At 45.3% G+C, this 25,480-nt stretch overlaps 1 protein-coding gene across 1 annotated transcript in view; it reads left to right on the top strand.

The window, feature by feature from the left end:
* Positions 1-5,224: 5,224 nt before the first annotated feature.
* The window catches only part of pdm3 (POU-domain protein pdm3), a 212,192-nt gene continuing 191,936 nt past the window's right edge, over positions 5,225-25,480 (top strand). The window contains 2 exon segments of the mRNA XM_017897496.1: positions 5,225-5,260; positions 8,053-8,348. Of these exon segments, the coding sequence (XP_017752985.1) occupies positions 8,082-8,348 (267 nt within the window). The 5' untranslated portion in view covers positions 5,225-5,260; positions 8,053-8,081.

Raw genomic sequence — 25,480 nt, forward strand, 5'->3', positions numbered from 1 at the left:
TGCCTCCCTAGACACTCCACCGATCCTCGTATCAATGGTCCCGGTGTTTTAATTGCATATTCGATTACGTGCACTTTCACCGGCTGATCCCGTCAGCAATTATCGCTCGCCAAGACATGCCGGGATGCAACCGGTGAAAGCGGATACTCGCCAGCCGATCAGCAGAATCGCTCTGGCTTCCGTTTTCAGAGAAAATCGACCGGTCTCCGTTGCTACCATCCACTTCTGTTACTTGGCTTGCTCGAAGATGGCTCTTTGCATCGGATAATTCCATTTCGGTAGGTTTCCCCTTTTTCGGCGCAGACGAGGGTTGGATGGAGGGTCAGTTTGGCCCTTCGATGAAGAATTATGTGGGTGATACAGGTCTCGGGTTTGTAAATGATCCTCCCAGTTTTTATTTCCCGGTTTATTTATCGGGGTAGCCTCGTGATTGTTTCTGTGGCAGTAAAATTAAATAGCAAAGTAAACTCAACATCCTAACGATGTGGGGACGACCCCTCCCCCTGCGTTTTGTCTTTTGTCTCCAGTCTTCTGAAGACGACTTGTGTGACCTGCATGGCCCTAAACAAGCTAGTTCTAACTGTTTGACCGTTCAGTAAAAATCTATACAGTTTTTCCACAGTTTCCAACAGTTTCCAAACAGTTTCGGAGTTGTTAGACGAGGAAATAGTGTTTTCCTCGTGAAGGACTTCCGGTGGCCTTCTTGACTTCTAATCTTATCTAATCTTATGAGTTTTCAAACTAAATTCTACTGTCATATTTAAGCCTAAACTTAAATGTCCTGCTGCAATCCTTATTGCACTTTTCTTTGACATCTGTTTTAATTGTTAGTCACTCTGTTTCCTATGGTTCTTCTTCTCTTCCTTTTCCGCTTTCCCAACCCTCCTTCCGTCTTATCCCTCTTTCCAAGTCGCCACTTCTCCTTTCTTTCATTATGTTTTTCAGTCTCGCTAGTCCCACTCCTTCATCTCCTAGCAGTTTCTTTATATTGCATCCAGGTGAGGAAATAGTACACGTAGACGCTTCGTGACGATGAAAGTAGGTTCTGGATTTGTGAACGAATCTTTTTTTATTTTAATACCGTGATAAGCTCGAAACACTCTTCGCTTTATGTCGAAATGCAACATAATGATGCCTGGGCCGGCATCAGCACGGCGGGGTCCTGCATCGGCTTTTGTTTCAATCCGTGTCCTTTTTAGCGGCGTAGGAACGTTAGAGTTAGTGTACACTTTTAGTTCAAACCGGCAGTATTCTTTTCCCCCCCTTCTTTTCTTTTCTATAATTTTTACATTTTAAATTTAGCAGCGTAGATTAAGTGAAATAGCCGCGTACTCGAGACTCTGCAATTTGATCCTCGAACAAGGGCTATCCGATTTTTCCATCGCAAGTTATCTCGCTGTTTATCTCGTCAGAAAAGTACACGCGTGGGACAGGCTTGGAAATGTAAATGGTACCTTTCTCGCTTACCTCTATTTGTCAGTGTGTCCGGAGTGTTCGATTCTTCCGTCGCAGACTATGTCGCAATTCAACACCGTGTAATTCCATTCGGAATTTAATTAATACAGTAACGACTCCGATGGCCAAGAATTATTCTTCATCCCGAAGGAGACCTTGCAATTAATCCCATCCCGACGTCGTAGCTCTGAGCAAACGTCGCTACGCGAATATTTCCAAATCGAACGCGCGAGTGCAGAATGACACGCGTGTAATTGTCAAAATGGCGGGTGTCGTGCGACGATTAATTTATTCCCAGGCCTCCCCGTTCAGAACTGCAACGCCTCTCGAGATCCGGGGACCCCGAGACCTAGCAATTTTCAAACGTTACGGCTCAATGACAACCGAACGATGAACGGTCGTAATCACTGTCGATTTCTTCGTCCGCCTCCGATTCGCAAGGATTCTCCTTCCGTTTCGCGTATCACCGGCGAAGCAGCGAGAGAGAGGGGGCGAGAACGAGGGAGAAGGAGCGATGCCGATACGCTAATGAAACCGCACTCTCATTAAAGCATCCAAATCGACGATACTAATTGGCTAGCTTTCGGAATACCCGGCATTATACCTCAGGATGCGATATAATAATCGTTGCGGACGAATTCGGGCCGGACAGCCGGTGGTTAAAGCGTCTAGTAATTTCACGGGCGCAGCCCTAGAGCGATTAATATGATTCCAACGGAAATTAACGACCGCAAACGGAAAAAAGGGAGGCTCGTTGGAGGCTCGACTGACCACACGCTCGTCGACAAGCGGTCCTTCGAAATGAGAGGATCGCTTAAGACGCGAGCAATTTGCCTTCTTTGAAAGGAACGCGTCGGACCATGTTGTAAGACCATGTTACCGAGCAGAAATATTTGTGACTCCGTTCCACTCCACTCCGCTTCGACGCTGCTTTCGTCCGATGAATCACAGGCCTCTTACACTCTGTTGCCACTATCTTGCTCCGTTGTGATCTCTTTCTTGCGGTCAACGGGGCAGGGTCTACGAATTTCTGCCATTTTCTTCTTCCCGGATGACAGATGGTCCTTTCGTGATCTTCGCGAGGATTCACTCTGCTACGAGTCCCCATCTGCTTCCTACGTCGTCTGGTTCCTTTCGGGACGAACGGAACAGAGTCTACGAACTTATAGTATCTCGGTGTTCGGCTATGACAGATGGTTCTCCGCGACCTTCACGAAAACTGACTCTTTTACGACTTTCTTCCTGATTCTTTTGGGGTCTAGCTCATTTTTAAACGAATACGAAAGGTTGTAGGAATTTTCGTCGTCTTGGTGTTTGACTATGACAGGTTGTAGGTTCTATGATCTAGTTTTCTGGATCCAATATGAATTTTTGTCATCTTGTTGAGATTTTGCTGGGAATCCATTGGTTCCTGATAGGATTTTAAAAAGGAAAGGAATGAATCGCTGGATTTTTATAATTTCAAGACCTGATACTATTTTTGCAAATAGAATGACCAGTCTGCCTCCAATATCTTCATCCTGTCATCAGTTTCTGATTCTCACTTACGACTTTCTGCCTGGTTCTTTTAGGGTCTAGCTCATTTTCAAACGAATACGAAAGGTTGTGGGAATTTTCATCGTTTTGGAGTTTGACTATGACAGGTTGTAGGTTCTATGATCTAATTTTTCGGATCGAATACGAATTTCTGTCATTTTTGTTGAGATTTTTCTAAATATTGATTGGTTCCTAATAGGATTTTAAAAAGAAAAGGAACGAATCGCTGGATTTTTATAATTCCAAGACCCCATACTATTTTCTCAAATAGAATGACCAGTCTGCCTCCAATATCTTCAACCTGTCATCAGTTTCCGATTTTCCTCGTTTCTTTTATCGCTTTATATTTAACTTCCAGATACAAGTCTGCTTTCGACATTTACAAGCTATGCCGCGGTTAAAAATCCTTATCCTCTACCAGTGGAATTCGCCACGCTGAGATCAGACTACTTCCTCAACTTCCTCGGTATCCAATCTTCGCGAATAAACCCACCGATTAGATCATCGATCCACAATTACACTCGGTCCAACCGTGACCCCAAAATTTCCCCATCTCCGAATATCTCAATGAGTACGCCCATTCCAATATCCATATAGCTCGTGACACTCGTGGGGTACCTTAACACGCGCGTGTAGGACAGTCTTTGACAGAAAATTGCCATTTTCGATTCTCCGATTCACATTTCGCCGCAATTTTTAACGAATACTGGGATCGTACGTACGTTGGAGGAATTTATGATGGAAAAACGGTTTTCAGTGAGATTCCTTGGAACCAGTGAGGCGCTTAAGGGGTTAACGCGGCTGGCTCCTCGCAACGAAACTCTTACACGAAGAACACTCGGACAGGCCGGAACAATTGGCCGGCGAAATCGTCATGGAATCGCGCGCCTTTCACGAGCAATTAACCGTCGGCCTACGGGTTCCCAGAAATTCTCACGAATGATGCAATCCCCGCGTTAATTCCCCGATAACGAGGCACAAAACTACGGCAATTACGTGTTACGTAGCGCGTGTGGATCGGCGATGTACACGTAGCCGGACCAAGCGGTTTCACAGGCCGTGGCTGTGCCTTGCGCGCGATTCCCAGCCTCGATAGACCCCGGGCTAGCTCTCTAGTAGGCAAGAAGAACCTTTATCACGATAGAACGCCGCGTCGTCGGCGTTTTTTAAAAACCCCCGTCCGAGAAATATTTACACGGGCTGCCATTATAAAACGCCTTTCATGAGGAACAAAGTAGCTGGCGGGCAGAAGGTGCGCCCTTTGACAATAATTTGTCCAGAATAACCGGCTCCGCTCTCACTCTATCTCCCCCAATGTCCCGTCTCTTTTTTCCCCATCTAGCCCATTCTGCTTCCGCTCGATCATCCATCCAGCCGTTCGTCATAGGCGCACGGCTTTTAAAAAAGTGAAGCGCTGGACTCGGGCCAGCGCAAAAATAGAAGCAGATGTTGTTAGTTGCGTTCAGCAAGTACACGAACCGCGGCTTCGACCATGGATCCCGGAGCTTTTGCCCTCGGGAACGGGCGGCAAAGGGAGGAAGAAAGCGATCCGACGAGGCAGAGAGAGGGACCGGATGGTCTAAGACGGCGATAGAGAGAGAGAAGAGAGAGCAGAGAGAGACGAGTAGGAAGAAGAAGGTAGGACCAGAGCGTTCCCTCTTGGTCCCGTCTGGACGGCGGGCTGATCTCATTGCCCTTGAATTCTTACTAACAGGCCTCTTAGATAAAAATAATTAGCCAGATAAATGCGAGGTGTCGGTAGGTGGCGCGAGCCGGCTCGGCCGGATTTTATTCTTGAATCCATCGGGAGTTCCTCCCCTTCTACCCGGAGCAGTTTCGTCTGCTCCCGATGCCATCGACCAAATGTTTTTGCTTTGAAGTCGGAAGATGAACGGGGGAACCTCCTTCTAATTTCCACTGTCTGCATTCTTAACAGCTGCGGCCAGCACGCTCCGATACGGCTGGCGGCGATCCCAGCGTTTAATTAGCATCGTGTTTATGCGTATGCCCTTTCAAGTTTCCCGGTCACGGGACACTTTCGAAATTCTATCGATCGCGTCGCCGTTTCCGCGCAGTTTTGGCTCTTACGGAATTCTTCGAGACGATCAGTAGTAGACTACCGCTCGAGGGGACAGGTCTCTGCGTCGCGACGCGTCGCTGCGTTCACGAGCTCGCTTTGACCTCTGGCTCGCGTGTTTCGAGACTCGGCTTCCTGGCTGCCATATTGGAGATGGTGCGCACGTTTTGGGACCGTGGACGAATTTTCTCGGTAAGAAAGGAAATTATAAGATACTTTAAACTTGAAACACGGTTCAACAATATTTACTGAAACGTGGAGTCATTGAGATCAGTTTCATAGATTCTTATAGTTCATTAATACACGTTATAATTATTAGAAATTAATCCGAATTATACACATGTGATGTGGTTATTAGGAATTAACCCTTTGCGCTCGAGAGATGACCTTCTGTCATCATTTTAAGATCGATGTTAATTAATATATCAAATTTAATGTAAAGTAACAGTGTGCGAGGTATCAAAATCAAATAATTCTACAATTATATTATTATAAGATTCTTTATTTACTGCTCAGAAAAGAATCGTCAAGTTTTTAGCACAGAATCTTTGAATTTCTACTCTTTTCTAGCCAAAAAGTCGTCGAGTGCAAAGGGTTAATAATTTTTCGATTTTTCATAGAATGCTAAACGTTACAGTTATTATAAATTGGTTTATTGCAGGATGATAGACATCCGTGAATTTATCACGGAATTTAGAAAGCTACGCGTTGCAGTTAGGAGAAATTAATATTTTTCCTTCCTCCGTTTTCCACCGTGATGACTCGTAATGACGTAGAGCTTCCGATTTCTTTGGAATTTAGAAAGCAGCGCGTTATGGTTATTAAGAATTAACATCGTAATTGGAGCGATGTTTAGCCTTCGGAAAAGAGCTCGTCATTGAGACTCGGAGGACAGGGGAACGCGTCGTGCTTGGTGTCGAGTCCAACGACTTCTCCCCAACGTCTCGCACGTGTCGCGAAAATTTGCGCCGCATTCCTTTCCTCGTCGACTTCGTATCTCCGATACAAACGAAAACAGAACTTTACCCTGACATTGCGCGGCAGTTATGCAGGAAACGATAACTCGGCTCGCGAGATACGTATAAAAATTGTAAACATCGCTCACGTTGCTCGAAACTCTTCACCACGGCAAATTTAGTTAACCTCCAGCGTTGGAACTCATGCTAATAACACTCTCGATGATTATTCGAGATTTTACCAAAAACAGCTTGACTTCAAAATTCCTAAATTATTTCTCGCTCTGTGGAATGTCAGAAAAATATTGTAGGATGGCGGAAACTGATCTCGAGACACCGAAAATTGGCGAAAGAACAAGGACGCGATAGCACAAATTCAAAATTCGTAAACCGATTTAACTTAGAAGAAGAACACCAAAGTAACGAAACGAAAACACACAAAGACGCACTCTTTTACAACTCTCTTTCCAACACCCAGCTAATTCGCAATTAATTAAGTCACAATTAACCCTTTGCGCTCGAGAGGCGCCCTTCAGCCGCCATTTGATCAAATTTCGAAGCTCGTTATTCATAAATATGTCAAACTTCAGATAGTGTAACGATGTGCGAGGTATCGAAATCAAATAATTCTACGTGTTAATTATCATATAATTATCGATTTCCTATTCACTGCTCAGAAAAATATCGTCAGCTTCGTAACAGAAAATCTTTGAACTCCTATCTTTCTTTGGTTAGAAAATCTTCGAGTGCAAAGGATTAATTTCTAAGGACTCTGTTTTTGGTCGCAAGGATCCTGCTTTCATGCTCTTCTTAACCTACGCTTCATCTTCCTGCAGGGACCACGCAACTTAATTTCGCTACCCAAAATATCTTTCCATTTGCTTCTAGAAACTACTGATTGGTTTATAATTTATTTTGATTGGCAATGGTCGATTTACGATTTCTTTTGAAATTTATCCTACAATATCTTTCAATTTCCTCAACGAAAGCGTTGAAATTCCATGGAAATACCAGACTGTGCTCCTAAAATTACCCCATAGACCTACTCTCGGGCCGTGACCGAGTATCCAAGCAGCACAAATGGTATTCCCTTGACTTCCGTTAGCTAGAAAAATAAAAATTGTCGATCCGTTTTAATTAATTCGGTGGTTCCGTTATAAATCACGAAGATTAGGGATTTTCTATAACGCGAGGTGGGGAAAAAGATTTCGGAAGCTGGATTCCAATGGCGGAATACGAGGCTATGACACGAAGCAACGTTCGGTCCTGTCATCGAGTATTCAAGCAGTGCTAATGCTATTCCCTTGACCTCCGTTAGCTAGAAAAATAAAAATTGTCGATCCGTTTTAATTAATTCGGTGGTTCCGATATAAATAAGGGAATTGGGATTTTCTATAAGGCGAGGAGGGGAAAAAGATTTCGGAAGCTGGATTCCAATGGCGGAATACGAGGCTATGACACGAAGCAACGTTCGGTCCTGTCATCGAGTATTCAAGCAGTGCTAATGCTATTCCCTTGACCTCCGTTAGCTAGAAAAATAAAAATTGTCGATCCGTTTTAATTAATTCGGTGGTTCCGATATAAATAAGGGAATTGGGATTTTCTATAAGGCGAGGAGGGGAAAAAGATTTCGGAAGCTGGATTCTAATGGCGGAATACGAGGCTATGACACGGAGCAACGTTCGGTCCCGTCATCGAGTATTCAAGCAGCGCAAATGGTATTCCCTTGACTTCCGTTAGCTAGAAAAATAAAAATTGTCGATCCGTTTTAATTAATTCGGTGGTTCCGATATAAATAAGGGAATTGGGATTTTCTATAAGGCGAGGAGGGGAAAAAGATTTCGGAAGCTAGATTCCAATGGCGGAATACGAGGCTGTGACACGGAGCAGCGTTCGGTCCCGTCATCGAATATCCAAGCACCACAAATGATATTCCCGGCATTATGGAATTGCGAACGGCCGGGGTCGCGTGCGGCCGGCGATTTCAACTATTAGATCGGTCCTCAGAGAGTTTTGGTCGATTTGCAGATTACGAGTCCCCGGGATGCAAGGCTGACATGGCAGAGGGTTCGGCCGAGGAGGAACAGAGCAGTACCGCTGCGCCCGCTTCCCCGCCAGCTGATCTTCGCACTCTGAACACCCAATTGTCGCCGCCTTATCACTACCAGTCCCATCTCGTACCTCCTCTTCAGCATCTGCAGCATCCCAACATGTTGGCGACCGCCGTGCCGCCCAGGCACAGCCACAGTATGCTGTCTCATCAGGGGAAAACGGATGCCGAGTTGGACGCGCCCTGCGACGTGCCATTGAATCTGAAGAGCGAGGTAAGTCTCGTGAATCTACCTCTCTCACTCTCCTTCTCTCTCTGTCTTTCTCTGTCTTTCTATGAACTAATGTACCGTGATCGATTAAGATTCGTTCTAATCAACGCGGGAGCAGCCGCTCCGGAATCTCGCGATGCTCGTTAAACAGCGACGAATCGGGGTGCAGATTTCCGCGACGGTTCAGGTGGAATTCGTTCGATGGGCGAGTTTACAAGGGAAAGAAATTTTAGAGGAACCGCGTCGAGATCGACGGCTGATTAATCGGCGTTCTTTCTTAATGGGGATGAACTAGAGCGATGATATAGTGGCTGGAAGATTTGGAATTCGAAATTGGGGTTCAGAGTTCTCGAGGATTTATAATAATTGCCGGTTATGGGTGTATGATTGAGAAGGGAAGAAACGGAGCGTGATTTATATCACTCGGATTATTATCGTATATTACGAAGATCCAACGATTCGAGATTTAAAATCGAGAGTGCGCTGATAAGTCTTAAATCCTCGGACGCTCTGAACGCAATTATTATTCGTTCTTCGAACAGCTGTTGGAGCAAATTCCGTAAGTTCAAAGATAAGAATAGCGATAGTAGATGGATGTGTTTCTTCTTCGTGAACAGCTGTTTGCGTAGTTTCATGGAGTTTCACAATTTGGCTAATTTCGACAATGGGTTGGAAGATTCCTCCCCCTGCGAGATCCGTGGGCTCGCGCCGTCCCAGATGGTTAATAAGAAAGACCCTCAGTCGAAACGATCGTCACACTCGTTAGTAACGGTTTTGTGTGTCAATGACAACCAATTGTCTGCTTAAGTAGCTGCCGCGCCGCATCCCAACCTAAATCGGCCAATGGTCTCTCTGACCTGTATACGATTAACGTACAAAACAAAGCGTGTCGAACGACTTCCATGTGGACGGAGGGGTCAATGTACCATCTGATTCTTTCTTCAGAGATTGCACAACGCGCGATGGCGATGTTATTGCTCGACCATCCGATCTCTGCGATCGGGTCTCTTCGTTGCACGTCAGACGACTATGATCCCGGCGGAAAACGAGGAGAAAATTCTCGCGAACGATTTTCATGCGGTGAAAATTCTTGTGACCAATTTTCACGCGACGAAAACTCTTGCTACCGAAAGATTTTCACGCGAGGAAAATTCTTGTGACCGATTTTCACGCGACGAAAACTCTTGCTACCGAAAGATTTTCACGCGGAGAAAATTCTCGCGAACGATTTTCACGCGAGGAAAATTCTTGTGACCGATTTTCACGCGACGAAAACTCTTGCTACTGAAAGATTTTCACGCGGAGAAAATTCTCGCGAACGATTTTCATGCGGTGAAAATTCTTGTGACCGATTTTCATGCGACGAAAACTCTTGCTACCGAAAGATTTTCACGCGGAGAAAATTCTCACGATCGATTTTCACGCGGGGAAATTTCTTACGACCAATTTTCACGCGGGGAAATTTCTTACGACCGATTTTCACGCGGCGAAAATTCTTGTGACCAATTTTCGCGCAGAGAAAACTCTCGCGACTGATTTCCACGCGGTGAAAACTCACGCGACCGATTTTCACGAGGCAAAAACTCTTGCTACCGATTTTCACACGGTGAAAATTCGCACTCCCGAAAGATTTTCACGCTGCGAAAACACTCGTGACTAAATTTCACGCGGCGAAAATTGTCGCGATTAATTTTCACGTGACGAAAATCCTTGCAACGGATTTTCACGCGGTGAAAACTCTCACTCCCGAAAGATTTTCATGCGGCGAAAATTCTTGGGACCGATTTTCACACGCCGAAATCCCTCACGACCGATTTTCACGCGTCGAAATCCCTCACGACCGATTTTCACGCGTGGAAATCTCTCACGACGGATTTTCACGCGATGAAAACTTTGGCGACGGATTTTCACGCGGTGAAAACTCTCACTTCGAAAAGATTTTCACGCGGCGAAAATTCTTGGGACCAATTTTCACGCGTCGAAATCCCTCACGACGGATTTTCGCGCGGTGAAAACTCTGGCGACCGATTTTCACGCGGCGAAAGTTCTTGCCACCACTTTTCAGGCGACAAGAACTTTTGCGATTGACTTGCACGCGGCAAAGCTCTCACGACCAGCGTCGAAATCCCTCACGACGAATTTTCGCGCGGTGAAAACTCTGGCGACCGATTTTCACGCGGCGAAAGTTCTTACCACCACTTTTCAGGCGACAAGAACTTTTGCGATTGACTTGCACGCGGCAAAGCTCTCACGACCGATTTCCACGCGGCCCTCGTGATCTCCTCCTTTATGATCGATTGCGCAACGTAGCGATCTACTTCGCGATTCGAAATTTCCGCCGTATCATAGATCACGCGACTGGGGCCAGTCAGCGGCGACTTTCTAAGCCGCGGTATCGGTGGCGGAAGAAAAAGACAAAGGCGTTATCGGGTGGTTACACGCGAGCTTGCCGACACACTCGTCGCAAATCTAATCTCCATACACGGCATGCAGCAACGGTTCGAGCATCGAGAGAACGCCTGGCGCGGGTTATTACCAGAAAGCAGCGGAAAAGGTTGCTCCCGTTAGTTACATCGGAGCCCGTGGGAAAATCGTAGCAGATAGAATGTCAAAGTTTCTAACGGGGCTACCACGCCACGGTATGCGACTTCTCCGCGCGTATACACGACATTTGCCTAAGCGTTTGCATGAAAGACTTCCGCGTTCCATGCCACGGAGTAAAGTCTAATCACGGTTTCCAAGCCGCCCCTCCATCCAAACGGCTGCGTCGATCATTTATCAGGCCGTAATCTGTATCAGGGGATCAACGCGCGCGGTCCACGCGATCCCGATCTATCTGGCTCTCGTTAACAGCACCGCCTATTTTTATTTCTTATTTTCCTTTTTTATTTATTATCCTTTCCTTTCGCCTGCATTTCGTCGCGATCTTATTTACCGCGGCCAGTAATTGTTTATTATAATCCCTGGAAAGGGGAAAGCGGGTTAGACTAGGCTCGTTGCATGATCGCCAGCCGCCCTGGATGTTGGGCCCCGGTGTACGGGGAATAAGGCTAGTTGCGTGCAACGCGCGGAATTAGTATTTATGGGAGGTCTGTTAACGAGAGCCGTTTTGTTCGGTTCGTAAGCGGTGAATTACTTGGATGCTAGGTAGTCTGCAGTTAGGTTAGGCTCTAATTCGTATCGATCGATCGAGAAATGAATCACTTTCGAATATTTTTTCTTCGCAGTTTCTTTTTTCCAACAGGGGCGATTTTTTAATTCGTATTTTTAGATTCAGGGATTCGAGAGGTGAACTCGTAAACTCGATATTTACGTAACTGTATTATAGTTTCATGATTAGAGTACGATATGCAGGGTGAATTCTATGACGTGACTGTAATGCATTGATTAAATTTCTTTCAACGTTTATTGGAGGAAATGAATATTTTTTATTCTCATAATTCTTATTAAACTGTGTTATTTGCCATAGAAAAGATTTTTATAGGTTCATCAGTAACGGAAATAATAAAAATGGCCACGTTACGTAGTCCACGCTGTACTATCTTTGCATACTATTTAGGAATTAAATTTACGCTATAAATAATAATACTTTATTAACGTACCGGATTATTAAAGTCCTTTGGTATACAATAAAAATAGTAAAATGAAATATACAGTAATAACGTAGTAGTATAGTAGTGCAGAAAGTAATGGAATAAGAAATAATTAAAGAAAAATAGGAAAAAGCAAAAGAAAAACTTAATAAATAAATGGTTGAGGTCTAGTTGAGCCTGAAAATAGGTACCTTAAGAGAACATAACGATACACTACAGTTACTTTTCTGCACAGAATTTGACGAAACTGATTTGTTTTTAATACTACTTATAGTACGTAAATATACAAAATTTTTAATTTCTCTAATTGTTTGTAGTTTTCTGTATTTCTCGACTTGCGAATATCCCAAAAAGTCAATGTTCTCATAGTGTACATTTGTCGTTGAACATAATCTGTTGCAATAAGTTACAATTTTCTTACTTAAATACTTGAAGTATTATAGTTGTAATAAATCGCTAAAAATTTGCACAGGATACGGGAAATAATTTCGCGAAATAAGTATTCAAATTTCGCGGTGCTGGAATGCAACGTAGCCAGTACAATACACCGATGTCCAGGGACTTCTCGAAAACGATAAAACCGGAGTGCGCCCATCGACGGAAGAGATAATGCCAGTGTAATCCTAATCGTCGTGGTATTCACGCGGGTGTATTATTAAAGTTCGACAAAAGCGCCTCTTTTTCCGTGGACAGCCGGCCGATTCGTGGCATCGTGGAACGGACAATTTGTCCGTTCAACAATGCACAACAATGATGCCAATTAGCCGACAAAAGGGAATAATAGTATACTAGAAGAGGAGCGTGGCGGCAAGCCTCAGACTAGAGTCTCGAAAACAGCAGTCTCATCCGTTGGTCCACGCTGGTCCCTGTTCATCCATTACACTATTATCCCCTCGGCAAACATCCAGGATCCATCCGTGGACACTCCACGCATGGACTTAATGCCCGGCTCGGCCCGGTGTCTGAGGAAGGGAGCATGCAATTTACGCGCAAAAGAACTAGGATGTGTTTCATAGCGACGCTGCAAAAAGAAACGCCTCTCTGCTTAACAGGGTACAGCATACATAATAATGTCGCCGACGAGAGTTTCCGCCGGCGGTGGTGCGCCGGTGAAATATGAAAAGAGCCCGGCGAAAAATTGCGATCGTCCAGCCGCCGGCTGCGATCTTCTTATTTATCGGTGTTAACATGTCAAAGATGCGAGCCGTGATTTTCCTTTTACCCTGGCAAACACGCTCGCGAGGGACCTCGGGGCGTTTAATTCGTCCTTCTTTATGGCCTCTTTGCTACTCCGGAAGGTTCGATGGTTGTCGGAGTGGTTGTTTAGTGGACGATGCTACAACGGGATAGGAGAAATTGGAGAAATTACGGATTTTGCGTCGGTTGCTGCTAACACCGTTAAGAATCTTGCAACCCTCGGTATAATCTGAAATATTTCATTTCGCACGATTAGAGAATTGGGAATTCCCAGTGTTATCCTTTTGCACTGAAAATTATTAGCAATGGGAAATTTTTCTGTTATAAAATCGATGGTGTCTTTTTTTGGGGGTCGGGGGGATAAAATTAGGATAAATTGGAGAAATTATAGATTTTGCGTCGGTTGCTTCTAACACCGTTAAGGATCATGCAACTCTTGATATAATACGTATCTGTAATATTTAATTTCATACGATTAGAAAACTGGGAATTTCCAGTATCATCCCTCTGCATTGGAAATTATTATCACCATAAGGAATTAGCAATGGAAAATTTTTCTGTTGTAAAATCGATGTTTTTTTTGGGGGGAGATAAAATTAGGAAAAGTTGTGTTTAAACCTTTTGCACTCGGAGCAATTTTTAATGTGACCTACCAGCAATTCCGAGTTCGTTTTACCTTTCCTATTAGCTTTTATAGTAGCATTTCATTTTCGTCAGTTCTTCTGTCAAGGTATACTGATATAATATCTATCAGTAAACGTAAGGTAACCCTGTATTTTGGGAATTTTATCTGACAATATTTGATACAAATCCAGCGAAATTCTAGTGTCGCAGTAGGCCATCTTACAATGTCGCCACAGTGGCAACAACAGAGTGCAAAGGGTTAAATTTACGTATCTGTTGTAATTATTTATTTCGAGGTTTCGTGTATTTTTATGTATGTTAACATGTCAAAGATGCGAGCCGTGATTTTCCTTTTACCCTGGCAAACACGCTCGCGAGGGACCTCGGGGCGTTTAATTCGTCCTTCTTTATGGCCTCTTTGCTACTCCGGAAGGTTCGATGGTTGTCGGAGTGGTTGTTTAGTGGACGATGCTACAACGGGATAGGAGAAATTGGAGAAATTACGGATTTTGCGTCGGTTGCTGCTAACACCGTTAAGAATCTTGCAACCCTCGGTATAATCTGAAATATTTCATTTCGCACGATTAGAGAATTGGGAATTCCCAGTGTTATCCTTTTGCACTGAAAATTATTAGCAATGGGAAATTTTTCTGTTATAAAATCGATGGTGTCTTTTTTTGGGGGTCGGGGGGATAAAATTAGGATAAATTGGAGAAATTATAGATTTTGCGTCGGTTGCTTCTAACACCGTTAAGGATCATGCAACTCTTGATATAATACGTATCTGTAATATTTAATTTCATACGATTAGAAAACTGGGAATTTCCAGTATCATCCCTCTGCATTGGAAATTATTATCACCATAAGGAATTAGCAATGGAAAATTTTTCTGTTGTAAAATCGATGTTTTTTTTGGGGGGAGATAAAATTAGGAAAAGTTGTGTTTAAACCTTTTGCACTCGGAGCAATTTTTAATGTGACCTACCAGCAATTCCGAGTTCGTTTTACCTTTCCTATTAGCTTTTATAGTAGCATTTCATTTTCGTCAGTTCTTCTGTCAAGGTATACTGATATAATATCTATCAGTAAACGTAAGGTAACCCTGTATTTTGGGAATTTTATCTGACAATATTTGATACAAATCCAGCGAAATTCTAGTGTCGCAGTAGGCCATCTTACAATGTCGCCACAGTGGCAACAACAGAGTGCAAAGGGTTAAATTTACGTATCTGTTGTAATTATTTATTTCGAGGTTTCGTGTATTTTTATGTTATTTTTGACTAAGAGATTTATTACGAGAGAGTTTCATTTCGAGTACAAAATAATAAACGTACGTCTTCAGCTGATCAAGTGTAAACGTAGTTGTGTTAGTTTTTGGAAATTTGGGTAATTTTGGAGTAGAATGGAAGGATTTTTATGAAATTCCTGTAGAGTTTTCACCTTCGAAAGATGATTGTAATTGGAACTGGCAGAGCGAGAAGTGTTTTTAAATTACTGGATGTTGAAGATGATTCATTGATGCTTGGATTCTTAGATGCAGCAATGAGGTATGTTTAATACGTCTTAATGACTGTTTCCTACGAAAGTTATTATAATAAAGATCGTAATATTCTGCCATCGACTCGTAATCCGCCTAAGAAGAGCCATCAGGCGTAGAAAATACCAGTCGTTACAACTCTTCCACTCGGCCATCATAAATTATTAGACCTTTGAATCGCTTCATTTCTTCTTAGGTACTTTACCATTTTTAAACTTGCTAGTTCATTATATTTAGAACATAAATGGCGATGAAAGTTTGAAGATTGTTGTCTTGATACTTGTGTGCTAGGTAATATTCTCGTTTCACCTTCGTGATCTTTTTGTATGAAATTTATTACAATAAAAATCTCCGATCGACTTATAATTTTCTGCTTACACGTTTTAACGCGTAGAACACACCAATCACTCGAGCTCCTCGCCATAACGACGACCATGAATCGTTAAAATCGCCTGATTTCTCCCTCGTTCCTTAAAAATTCTCCTCGTTGAAAGTAGAAATTATGGAGTATCAAATATTTTCAACGTTTCTTCGCAAGCAGAATTAAAACCTACCGCACTTAGAAAATACGTCATTTTAACTTCTCTAATCGATCAGAAATGATTGAAATCGTCTTATTCATCTCTAAATATTCGAAAATTTTCAATCATTGGAAATTGATTAAGGGGAATTGGGAAAGAAATTAACAAGAAGATTATAGAAACTGTTAAATGTTACACCGATTTATTCATACCGAGATTCTATCTCGATAAACGAGGTATTTTTACCGTGTCTTCTTAACTATTTCATCTGAAAGTTATTATAGAATTCGTAACATTCTCCGATGAACTGGCACTGTTCCCAGGAGGAGTTATCGCGTGTAGAAAATGCCAATCGTTCAAACTCCTCCGCTCGACGATTATAAATTATTAGACCTTTGAGTCGCGCATTCTTAACGATTCCCTCAATGCCGCCAAGCCGTTCCTCTCTTAATTACGGAATATCTCCTTCTCGCGAGAATAATAGATATTCAGTAACACTAATAAGTAAGCGAACACAAAGACGCAGTCCTTCAAGGATTTCGTCGGACGCGCGAGGCCGTTCGTGGCTGAACGAGCCACTCGACTGAAAAGACGACTCTGGTGAAGGACCATGTGCGCGCAACTGTGATCATCGACAATTAGAAACCATAAAAACCCGACGAGGACTGGTAATCGCGGCTGTTTGATAGATCGCATTCACCGCTATCGGTCACGGTTTTCTCATGGTCACCGTGGCCTCGTGTTTCTCCTCATTGTCTCTCTCCATCGGTAACTCGTTACGTTCGATTCCAAAGGTACGCGCAAGCCGTAGAATTCGCGTTGAATGCACTCGAAAGGTCGCCGTTCGCATTTTCATCGAACGATCTGTTAACGAGATCGGTCCCCGAGCACTGGATTAAAAAAAAAGAGGAAAGGAAAATGGGAGAAAGAACTACTAACTCGTGGGAAAAATGTCGATTCTATGGCGAGATACGCCAAGTCGAAAGCACCCTTCAGAGCATTGAAATCACCCGGCGAGCGGCGTTAAAAAGAAGAGCAAGCCTGGCCTCCATCTCGGCGAATTCGTCAGAAAGTACCAGCGCAGCGACTGTCGCGACGAGATCCAATTTCCCTGCACTCGTGCCATGGCACGACTTGAAATAAATAGAAACGCGTCGAAGTGCATCGAGTGCCTTTCTGGCAAGGGGAGCCAGCGATCGGTCGCGGTCTCGATACGTATCTGCCAGTCTGAATATCCGGTTAAACGGAGAACGGATGCATCGTCACGAACGTGTCCTCTGTGGATCCTTCAGATGAGATTCTTCAAAGATTCTTCTGTACAGATCGCGATATAGTCCGAGAAGGATCACATCGGAGGAATATCGGTACCCCACATTTTCGCGGAAATAGATTCTTATATCATGGAACACGGTAAGGCAGAACGATCCCACTAGAGGAATACCGGTACCCTAAATTTTTGTGAAAATAGATTCTTCTATCTTGGAACACGATATGGCAGAACGATCCCACTAAAAGAATACCGGTACCCCAAATTTTTGTGACAATAGATTCTTCAAACATAGAACTTGGTGTACCAAAAGAACGACCCCAATAGAGAAACATCGGTGCCCCAAATTTTCGTAAAAATAGATTCTTCAAACATAGAATTTGGTGTACCAAAAGAACGACCCCAATAGAGAAACATCGGTGCCCCAAATTTTCGTTAAAATAGATTCATCAAACGTAAACCTTGATATGGTAGACGAATGATTCCTTTGCGGCAATATCGGTACCCCAATTTTTCGTAAAAATAGATTCTTCAAACGTAGAATTTGGTATAACAGAAGAACGACCCCACTGGAGAAATATCGGTGCCCCAAATTTTCGTAAAAACAGATTCTTCAAAACGTATTCTTGACATAGCAGACAAATGATCCCTCTAAGAGAAATGTCGGTACCCCAAATTTTCATAAAAACAGATTCTTCAAACGTAGAACTTGGTATACTAGAAAAATGAGCCCACTAGAGAAATATCGGTACCCCAAATTTTCGCAAAAGTAGATTCTTCGAAGGTAGAGCACAATATTGCAGTAGAACGATCCCAAAAGAGAAATATTGGTTCCTGGTGGGAGAAGAATCTTCGAGAATTCTTCTACATAGAACACGATATAACGTATGTACAGTTTGCACGAGAGGAATACCAGTGCCGGATATTTTCGCGATAGAGAGAGAGGGAGACGCAGAATTGCGAAGGACGCGTCCCGACGTTTCGGGTCGTTCGATGGATCGATAGATCGCGCTGGTGGTGTACGCAGAGGAGGGCCTTAAGGCGCATTCCACCTTGATGGCCACGAGGCCGGGACCGTAAATGCATCTGTCAAGAAAGTGATTGAAGGCAAACGAGGGGTGCTGGCGCAGCAAACCGGCCGGCTTCACGTTCGGATCTCATTACCTCTGCTGGCTCATTTCACCGAGTCAATCGGGTTTCGATCGAATTTCACAATTATCGTCGGTTAGCCCGGGACAAGGTTGCGCTCTCCGCGGATTCGATGATTCCGCAGCGGTTCCCGGCGACGTGGCAGCAGACGTTTTGGGGCTTGGCACACGTGAATTTCGCCATTGCGATTCGGACACATTTAAATGATCCTCGCGTTCCTTGAGGTTTTGAAGTTAGCTCCAGAAACTTTCCATCGCAGGGCCGTCTACAGGGAAATTTCTATCATAGGTCCTTTCTGTCATAAATTCCTATACGTCTTTAATTCTTCTTCCATATTTTGAAAATAATATTTAATTTCTGAAGGATCCACTTGGCACGCGTGAAGTTTGTCACTATGATCCAATGGCATCTTTTGTGCCATAAATTCGTATGCTTTTAATTTTTCTTTTATATTTCGAAATTAAATATATAATTTCTGCGGGTTCCACTGGGCATGCGTGAGGTTTGCCACATATTTGAATCAATAGAATCTTTTCTGTCATAAATCCGTATATTTTTTAAAATTTTTCTTTTAAACTTCGAAATTAAATATTTGATTTCTGGAGGATCCACTTGGCACGCACAAAGTTGGTCACTAGGATTCTGTGACACATAAGTACGACAATTTCTGTGCTTTCAAGATCGTTCTTCATGGAAGAGCTTTTTCTGGAGACGTTTTCATAGGAAGAAATTTAAAAATACAGAAGGGAAGTAAACAGGTTAAGGAAATGTTGGTAACTCGTGTAATTTAGTATCTTCCTTCATCCTTTTCGACAAACATGTAGGTATTATCGAGATACAGATATATTGTTAACCTTTTCCCATTCGAAACGAAATATCTAATTTCGCTGCAAAAGCGCATTGGAATTGATCGAATAAAAGAAATTCTCGTAGTATAAACGACTAAAATAGTTTTTAATTTAATCCTAAACCATTTCAAATTTACGGTCAAATATATTTATTATTCAAAGAACATCGATCGTGACCGATCACGTTCGTCTTTTCCAAAATGATTATTTTTACGAGAAAAATCAGCAAAATTTTCGACGTGTCCCACTTAATCGTAAATTATTCCGAATTTTCTATCGAGCTCGGTATCGATCGATGAAGGAATATCGATCGTGACCGGTCACACTCGAGTTTCCCAAAATGTCGGCCATTAGTCGTTCGCCTATATCGTGCAATTTGCTACCTTGTGCTCGCAGTTCATCAAGCGTGGTCGTTCTTCTTGGCGAAACTTGCTGTCGTTGAAACTTGCCAACTAATTGGTTTACCGGCTAAGTAGTTACTCATATTTCAAACGGGACATTGTCTGTTTTGTACGGCGTAAACGAATTTCCGTCCCGTGACTCTGATTCCCGACTCACCTCCTACGCGAATTATTTTCAATACCGTGTTAATAAACGGTCCGGATCGCGAGTCGTTCGTCGATCAACGATTCCACGAACGGGTAATTAATATTCCTGGAACACAAAACACACGCGCATCCGCACGCTCGCGCGCGTGCGCACACACACGGACGATACCCAGGACGATAATTAGCGAAGGAATCCTCGGTTCCACGAGCGAGTATCCAAACTTGGAAATTCATAAAGCATCTCGTGGCGCGGACGGACGTCGCTTTATGGATTGGAAAATCTGCGATTTTATGACGCACGATCGTGTGCTTGCCGCTCGCGAAAGGTTTATTCAGCCAATAAAGAATAAAAAGAGGGGAAAGGTGAAAAAAGAAGGAGAAAGAAAAGAATCGAAAGAAAAAAGGGGGAAAAAAGCGAGAAAAAAGGAAGAAAAGGGTACGCTCGACAAGCGGCGTTCGGTAAAAGCAAGGCAGCCAGAACGACGTCGACGAAAACCTACAAAAAAAAAAAAAAAAAAAAGGAAGAGAAAAAACGAACAGAGAGGAAGAGAGAGAGAGAGAAAGAGAGGGGGGAGAGGGAGAGAGGAGCACACAGTGCGAGAAAGGGTGACTGTGCGGTAGAAGGGGATGAAAGGGAGGGGGTGGAGCGAGAAGGGTGATATCCCGTCGGCCGACGGCTCGTCTATTTCTCCCGCTTGCTATTCGCGGAGTGATGGAATGTTTATCAATAGATTAATCTCGGAGATCGGCGTGCGGCTCCGCACAATCGCTGGAGCGGACTCCTCGATTGCGATTAAACATAAAAGTATTATTTCAATCTGGCCCCTCCGCGCTTGCCGTACATTCAGACTCCGCCGTTCTGTGTCTATACACGGACGCGTACGCGCGCACACACGCGTGTCCACACGGCCGGGACACAGGCGTACGTGCATGCACAGGTAGAACCACACACGGGGTGAAAGAGAGTGGAAGAGGGAGCGAGAAGCGCGAGCCGCGGCCGAACATACATCCCCCGATAGATCGGGCATTTTTCCATTAGATTGGAACTTGATTAAATTGAAAATCTGTCAATTTAGGAAAAAGCATCCGACAGCTTATATTGACGGTGGACATTATACGCCAGTGGCCAGGCAACGAGGCAGAGAACTCGTTGGCCTGACAACTCTGCTGCAGATAAAAACCCATCGTCGCGCGAGGACCCCGGCGCGGCCAGAGTCCTCTGCCCGGCCCACACGGGCCGCTTTTCCTCTACCGCTTTTTCCCATCCTTTTTGCGTCCTTGTAAAATTAATTGCCGACGCTCACTTCTTTCGCCACCGACGCCCCCCGGAAATTCGCTGGCGGTCTGTGTCATTCGTTCAATCTCCACCTGATGCGAATCTCCGCTGCGCGAATACTCGCTCATCTTTCAAACCACCCGATCTCTCTTTCGCCGGCGATCCACGCGATTGGCTTTGCCATTCCCGGCGCAATGCGAATCATTTTCGCCGATCCGTAAATAGCCGGCTTGTCTTCGCGCGGCCATCGATTTTTTCCGGCTAACGTGGATTATTTCCACGCGGTTCCATTCGCCCTTCGTTCTCGCCAGGCGATTCTGTTAATCGCCATTCACAGCCACGGTTCGAAAAATTCTACAAGGAATTTCGAATCGCGCGTGTCTTGGTCTCCGGTCCTCTTCCACCGCGTTTCGAAGTCCATTGACAAGCTTAAATTCGCCGCATCGAGCGCACGGAAACGGGGGATTTTCTGCCACGTAGACACCTAATTCGGTATAATCAGTCAAGCCCCGCGTGCATGTGTGCGCGCGAGCGACCAGCCGGTACGTATTTAGCCAGAGATCGTTCCTTAACGAGATTCTAAGAATCCATTTGGAAAATACTTATTAAAACGACGATCCCTCTCGCTGCGAGCGTCCAATCAATTACACGCTCGTATAAATCCCCGAGATCGTCGTGAGAATCTCTTCGGATCCCGGCCCGTCGCGTACGAAATTATTTATCCGCGTATAATAATCGCGTTTGTCCCTATCTTGGAACGATTTCTTCCCGGCTCTGTCGTTTTTCAGCGTCGGCCCCCTTTTTCCCCCCTCCGGTTTCCATTATCAGCCGGCCCTGGCCGCTATCTCGATTTCCTTTGTTTATTCTAATTCCGCGCGTATATCAGCCCCGGGAAAAGAAGCTAATTCGAGCGGGAGCTTAGTCGTGGCACCGGTAGTCGAGATAATTCGACGATTAGGCGGAACATAAGCCGGATAACATTATCTCGACTGATTTAAAACAGTATCTTGCGAGGAGCAAACGCTAAGCACCGCGGGAAACGTGATTGCAATTCGCTGCTGCCCGTATATGGCACCATTGTCCGAACCAGTTCGATGTTCGCCTCGCAATCGAGAACGTATTACGCTCACGATAAGGCGTCGCGATTGCGCGAGATATATTTAATTGAAAATGCGGCCCGCCCTAACGATACTGCCACGCAACCGTGGTCCCACAACGCCGCGGCCCGTTATTAAGTAATTTAAACGGCCGAGATTACACGCGCTCTTCTTATGATAATTCTCGGATCACGTGTCGAAGTCGCATGCATTTTTCCCCGCCGAGATCCGAGATACGCGATTTAAGATGGACGACGCGCTCGATTATCCGCGGCCCTTCGGCTGGATCGTGGATCGAGTTTGATATTTATGGCCGCGGTTTTCTTCCTCTCCCGTCGTTTATTTCATTCGCGGAATTTTGATCCGAGTGTCGAGGATATTCCTGCGGTTGCGAGGAAAAACAACCGGGTAATTGACTTACCATATACACGAGTTACGTATTCATCTGAGGTTGATGCATGAAAATAAATTAGACACGTCTGGATATCGAAAATACCGGCGTTTTTCTCGCAACCGCGGATTTAATCTCTGGTTATCTCCGGTATCGATGATTTTTCGGTTCCTTCCACGCGAATTATATATAAAGCGCGACGCGACGAGTATTTCTGAATTTTTAAACGATTCCTTCTTCTTCCTGCCAATCTTCCTCAAATTTTAACGCCCTGGGTCCCAACGTGATCCGTTGTTTCCAATTTCGTTGCCTCCATAAATTTACCAGCCGATTCTCCGGCGGAGCTGACGAAGCTGGCGCTAATATTTCAGGCTAATTCGACGGAATTATGCGGAAAATAGCAAGACTTTTGTAACCCGCTGCGAGATGTAGGTAATTTCGTTGTAGCAACTCGTCCACGTCGCGATTCATCCGATTAACGAAAAGCCGGTCTTCAACGAGCTATAATTTTCACTTCGCTCTAATATACCCTCTTTCACCTCGTTCGAGGTACTTAAGAGAAGATTCAGACCACTCTGGCAACCCGTATTCCACCCCAAAATTACACTGCTGTTTCATCACGCGCCATACCAATTTCCAGCCGTCAGGTTACCCCTGCATCCAGCCGGGGAGCACCCGAACGCGAGTGCTGAAAAATTCACGATCCACCCTGGCCCTGCGAGCCTGTCGTGGATCCGGTAGAGACGGGCCCGACTTGATTAAAGACAATCGCACGAGGGAGGAAGAACCGCGGATAAGTCAGGATGCAATCGCGGCCCACGACACGGCCTTTTAAAGTAGGAAACTCGCCGGAAACTAGCGGCCACACGGTACCTAGAACTCTCCGGTGCGGTGCCAAATAACAATGTTGAATCTCATAAACAAGGAGACAAGACAAATACCCGGCTGGCCGGTGGTCCAAGGGTGCGGAGTGGACAGAGTCCGTTCCACCCAGCCACCCCCACGGGGATGGGAGACTCTGCTGGTAATTTCACGGTGTCTTGCATCCCTGAGCCACCCCCTCTGGCACACCCCATCGCAGCCCTCTCGGTCCAAAGCCGCGCGATACGTTCGCCATATTCGTATACGCCAGTCCCGCATTATGATCGGCGTTCAGCGCATTAATCGAATGCGAGCCGACTGCCGCGACGCGTTGCCCGAATACCTCGATTCCTTTCCCGGCAGCACACCTCCGTTCTGTTCTATCCACGGGAGAAAGGTTATCCGACTTTCTCTTTGAAGAAAGTACCACCGGTGTCTTTCGTGCTTCGTTTATTCTCGTGCCCAGGTGACAGCTAGTTGTCCGGCGGATTAAGTTATCGGTGAATAACGCGTATCGATTTTGTTGGAAGACTTTGTGGCAGCGCGGACGGCCAGGGGAAAGTATTTTAGATCTTTCCGTTTCATCGAACCTTCGGAGCAGCGTGGATTTCTCGGATGTTCCAAAATGGCGGTAGATCGTCGTTAATCGGGTCGAAGAATTTGTTTGAATGGAAATATCGCAGGTAGGGAGAAAGTTTGGACGATCGCGAGCCCGAGGTCGAAGGTTGCAGAGCAAAGTATCGAATCGTAGGTCGCGCTGCACGGAGCAACACGGTGTCTTCGGTGCGGGAGTAGGCGACGTCTGGAAGGGTCAGCGGGATTTGCGCGAATGGCCGACGACTTAATTGATCGAGGGCCATAAGCGAATTAGGGATGACCAATGTTCCACGTGCGGAGCTCAGGAATAGAGCCGGGGGAAGACGCCGAGTTAATTCAATTCGAGGAAGGCTGAAGGGGTTTCGGGACGTCTCTCGCGAGACGTAAATTTGCGTACCACCAAGGGCCCCTTTCGGCCCTCCCCTGGTCCTACCCCGCGCCTCTGGAGCGTCTCTGTTATCCCCAAGGACGATGGACACTCCGGCAAATTGCATCGATGACTCCGTAGAGCTGGCCCTTCTTTCCTCCGGCCGTTTCTCCAATTTTTTTCCTACCTCCTTCCGCCTGAACGGCCGCGAGTCATAAATCAAATTATACGCTGAGTGAGATTAGATTTCTGTTTGGCCACGTTCGAGTTTGGGTCCCGTGGATTCGACGAGGGTAAGGACTGCTGCGGTGGCGTAGACCTTCTCCCCCCCCCCTACCTCCCTTCCTCGTCATACCGGTTCCCTTTCCCTCCTTCACGAGCACTAGGCACGGTGTTGCTGCTCGGTGATAGTGGCGACGATGGCGGTGCTCGGTAGTGGTGGTGGTACCGGCACGGTGCTAGTGGTGGTGGTGGTGCACTACGAGGTCCAACATTAGTTAACGATTAATCAAGGCGCTTGTAGCTCAACATATATCATTAAACTAGTTAGCGAAGTAGGGTCGGCCAAGTGTGCTGACCACTGGCTACCACCACCCACCCGGCCGACCTCCCTTCAACCTGACCAACCCCCTTGACCGAGCCCCCATCTTGTTTCCGCGGCCGATCCAACCCTCTGGCGACGTGCTCACGTACCGAACGGAACTCTTAGAGACTCCGAGTTCAACCTCGTCCCTGATGTTTAGCCCGTTTCCACTGCCTGCCAATTGCTCGTTAAAGCCCGGCAACGAGCAGTAGTTTCGCGGACGGAGTTTCACGAACGAATTCGAGGATCGAATACGATAATCCCTGTGCATTATCCTCGTCTCTCCTCTCTACCGAGGATAACGAACGACTGTCGAACGACGATACGACAGTTAGCGTTCGAGATGGTCATGGATTCTACGGCCTAGGCGGCGCGAGGCCTGGGCCAACCACCCAGGCCGGGAACAAGCGGCTGTTCCTGTTCGCAACGCGGTGTGTATGCACGTACGTTTGGGCGAAGCAGGTTGCGGAGATTGTAGAGAAATTCAGGTTAACCCGGAAGAGGAAGAGGGAAATTCGGAGTAGCATAAACTGACCAGTGCATCAGATGCGCGCGTAAATATTCTCTCGTATTCCAGGCAACTCGAACCTAGGGATCACCCTTTGCCAGGTATCTTGCTCTCGCCCTTCCACTTCGATCGGACTCCGGTTCCTAGCATCTCCTGCTTGCTCTCTTTCCC

This window comes from Eufriesea mexicana, unplaced genomic scaffold (assembly GCF_001483705.2).
Source record: "Eufriesea mexicana isolate 0111107269 unplaced genomic scaffold, ASM148370v2 scaffold507, whole genome shotgun sequence".
Lineage (NCBI taxonomy): Eukaryota > Metazoa > Arthropoda > Insecta > Hymenoptera > Apidae > Eufriesea > Eufriesea mexicana.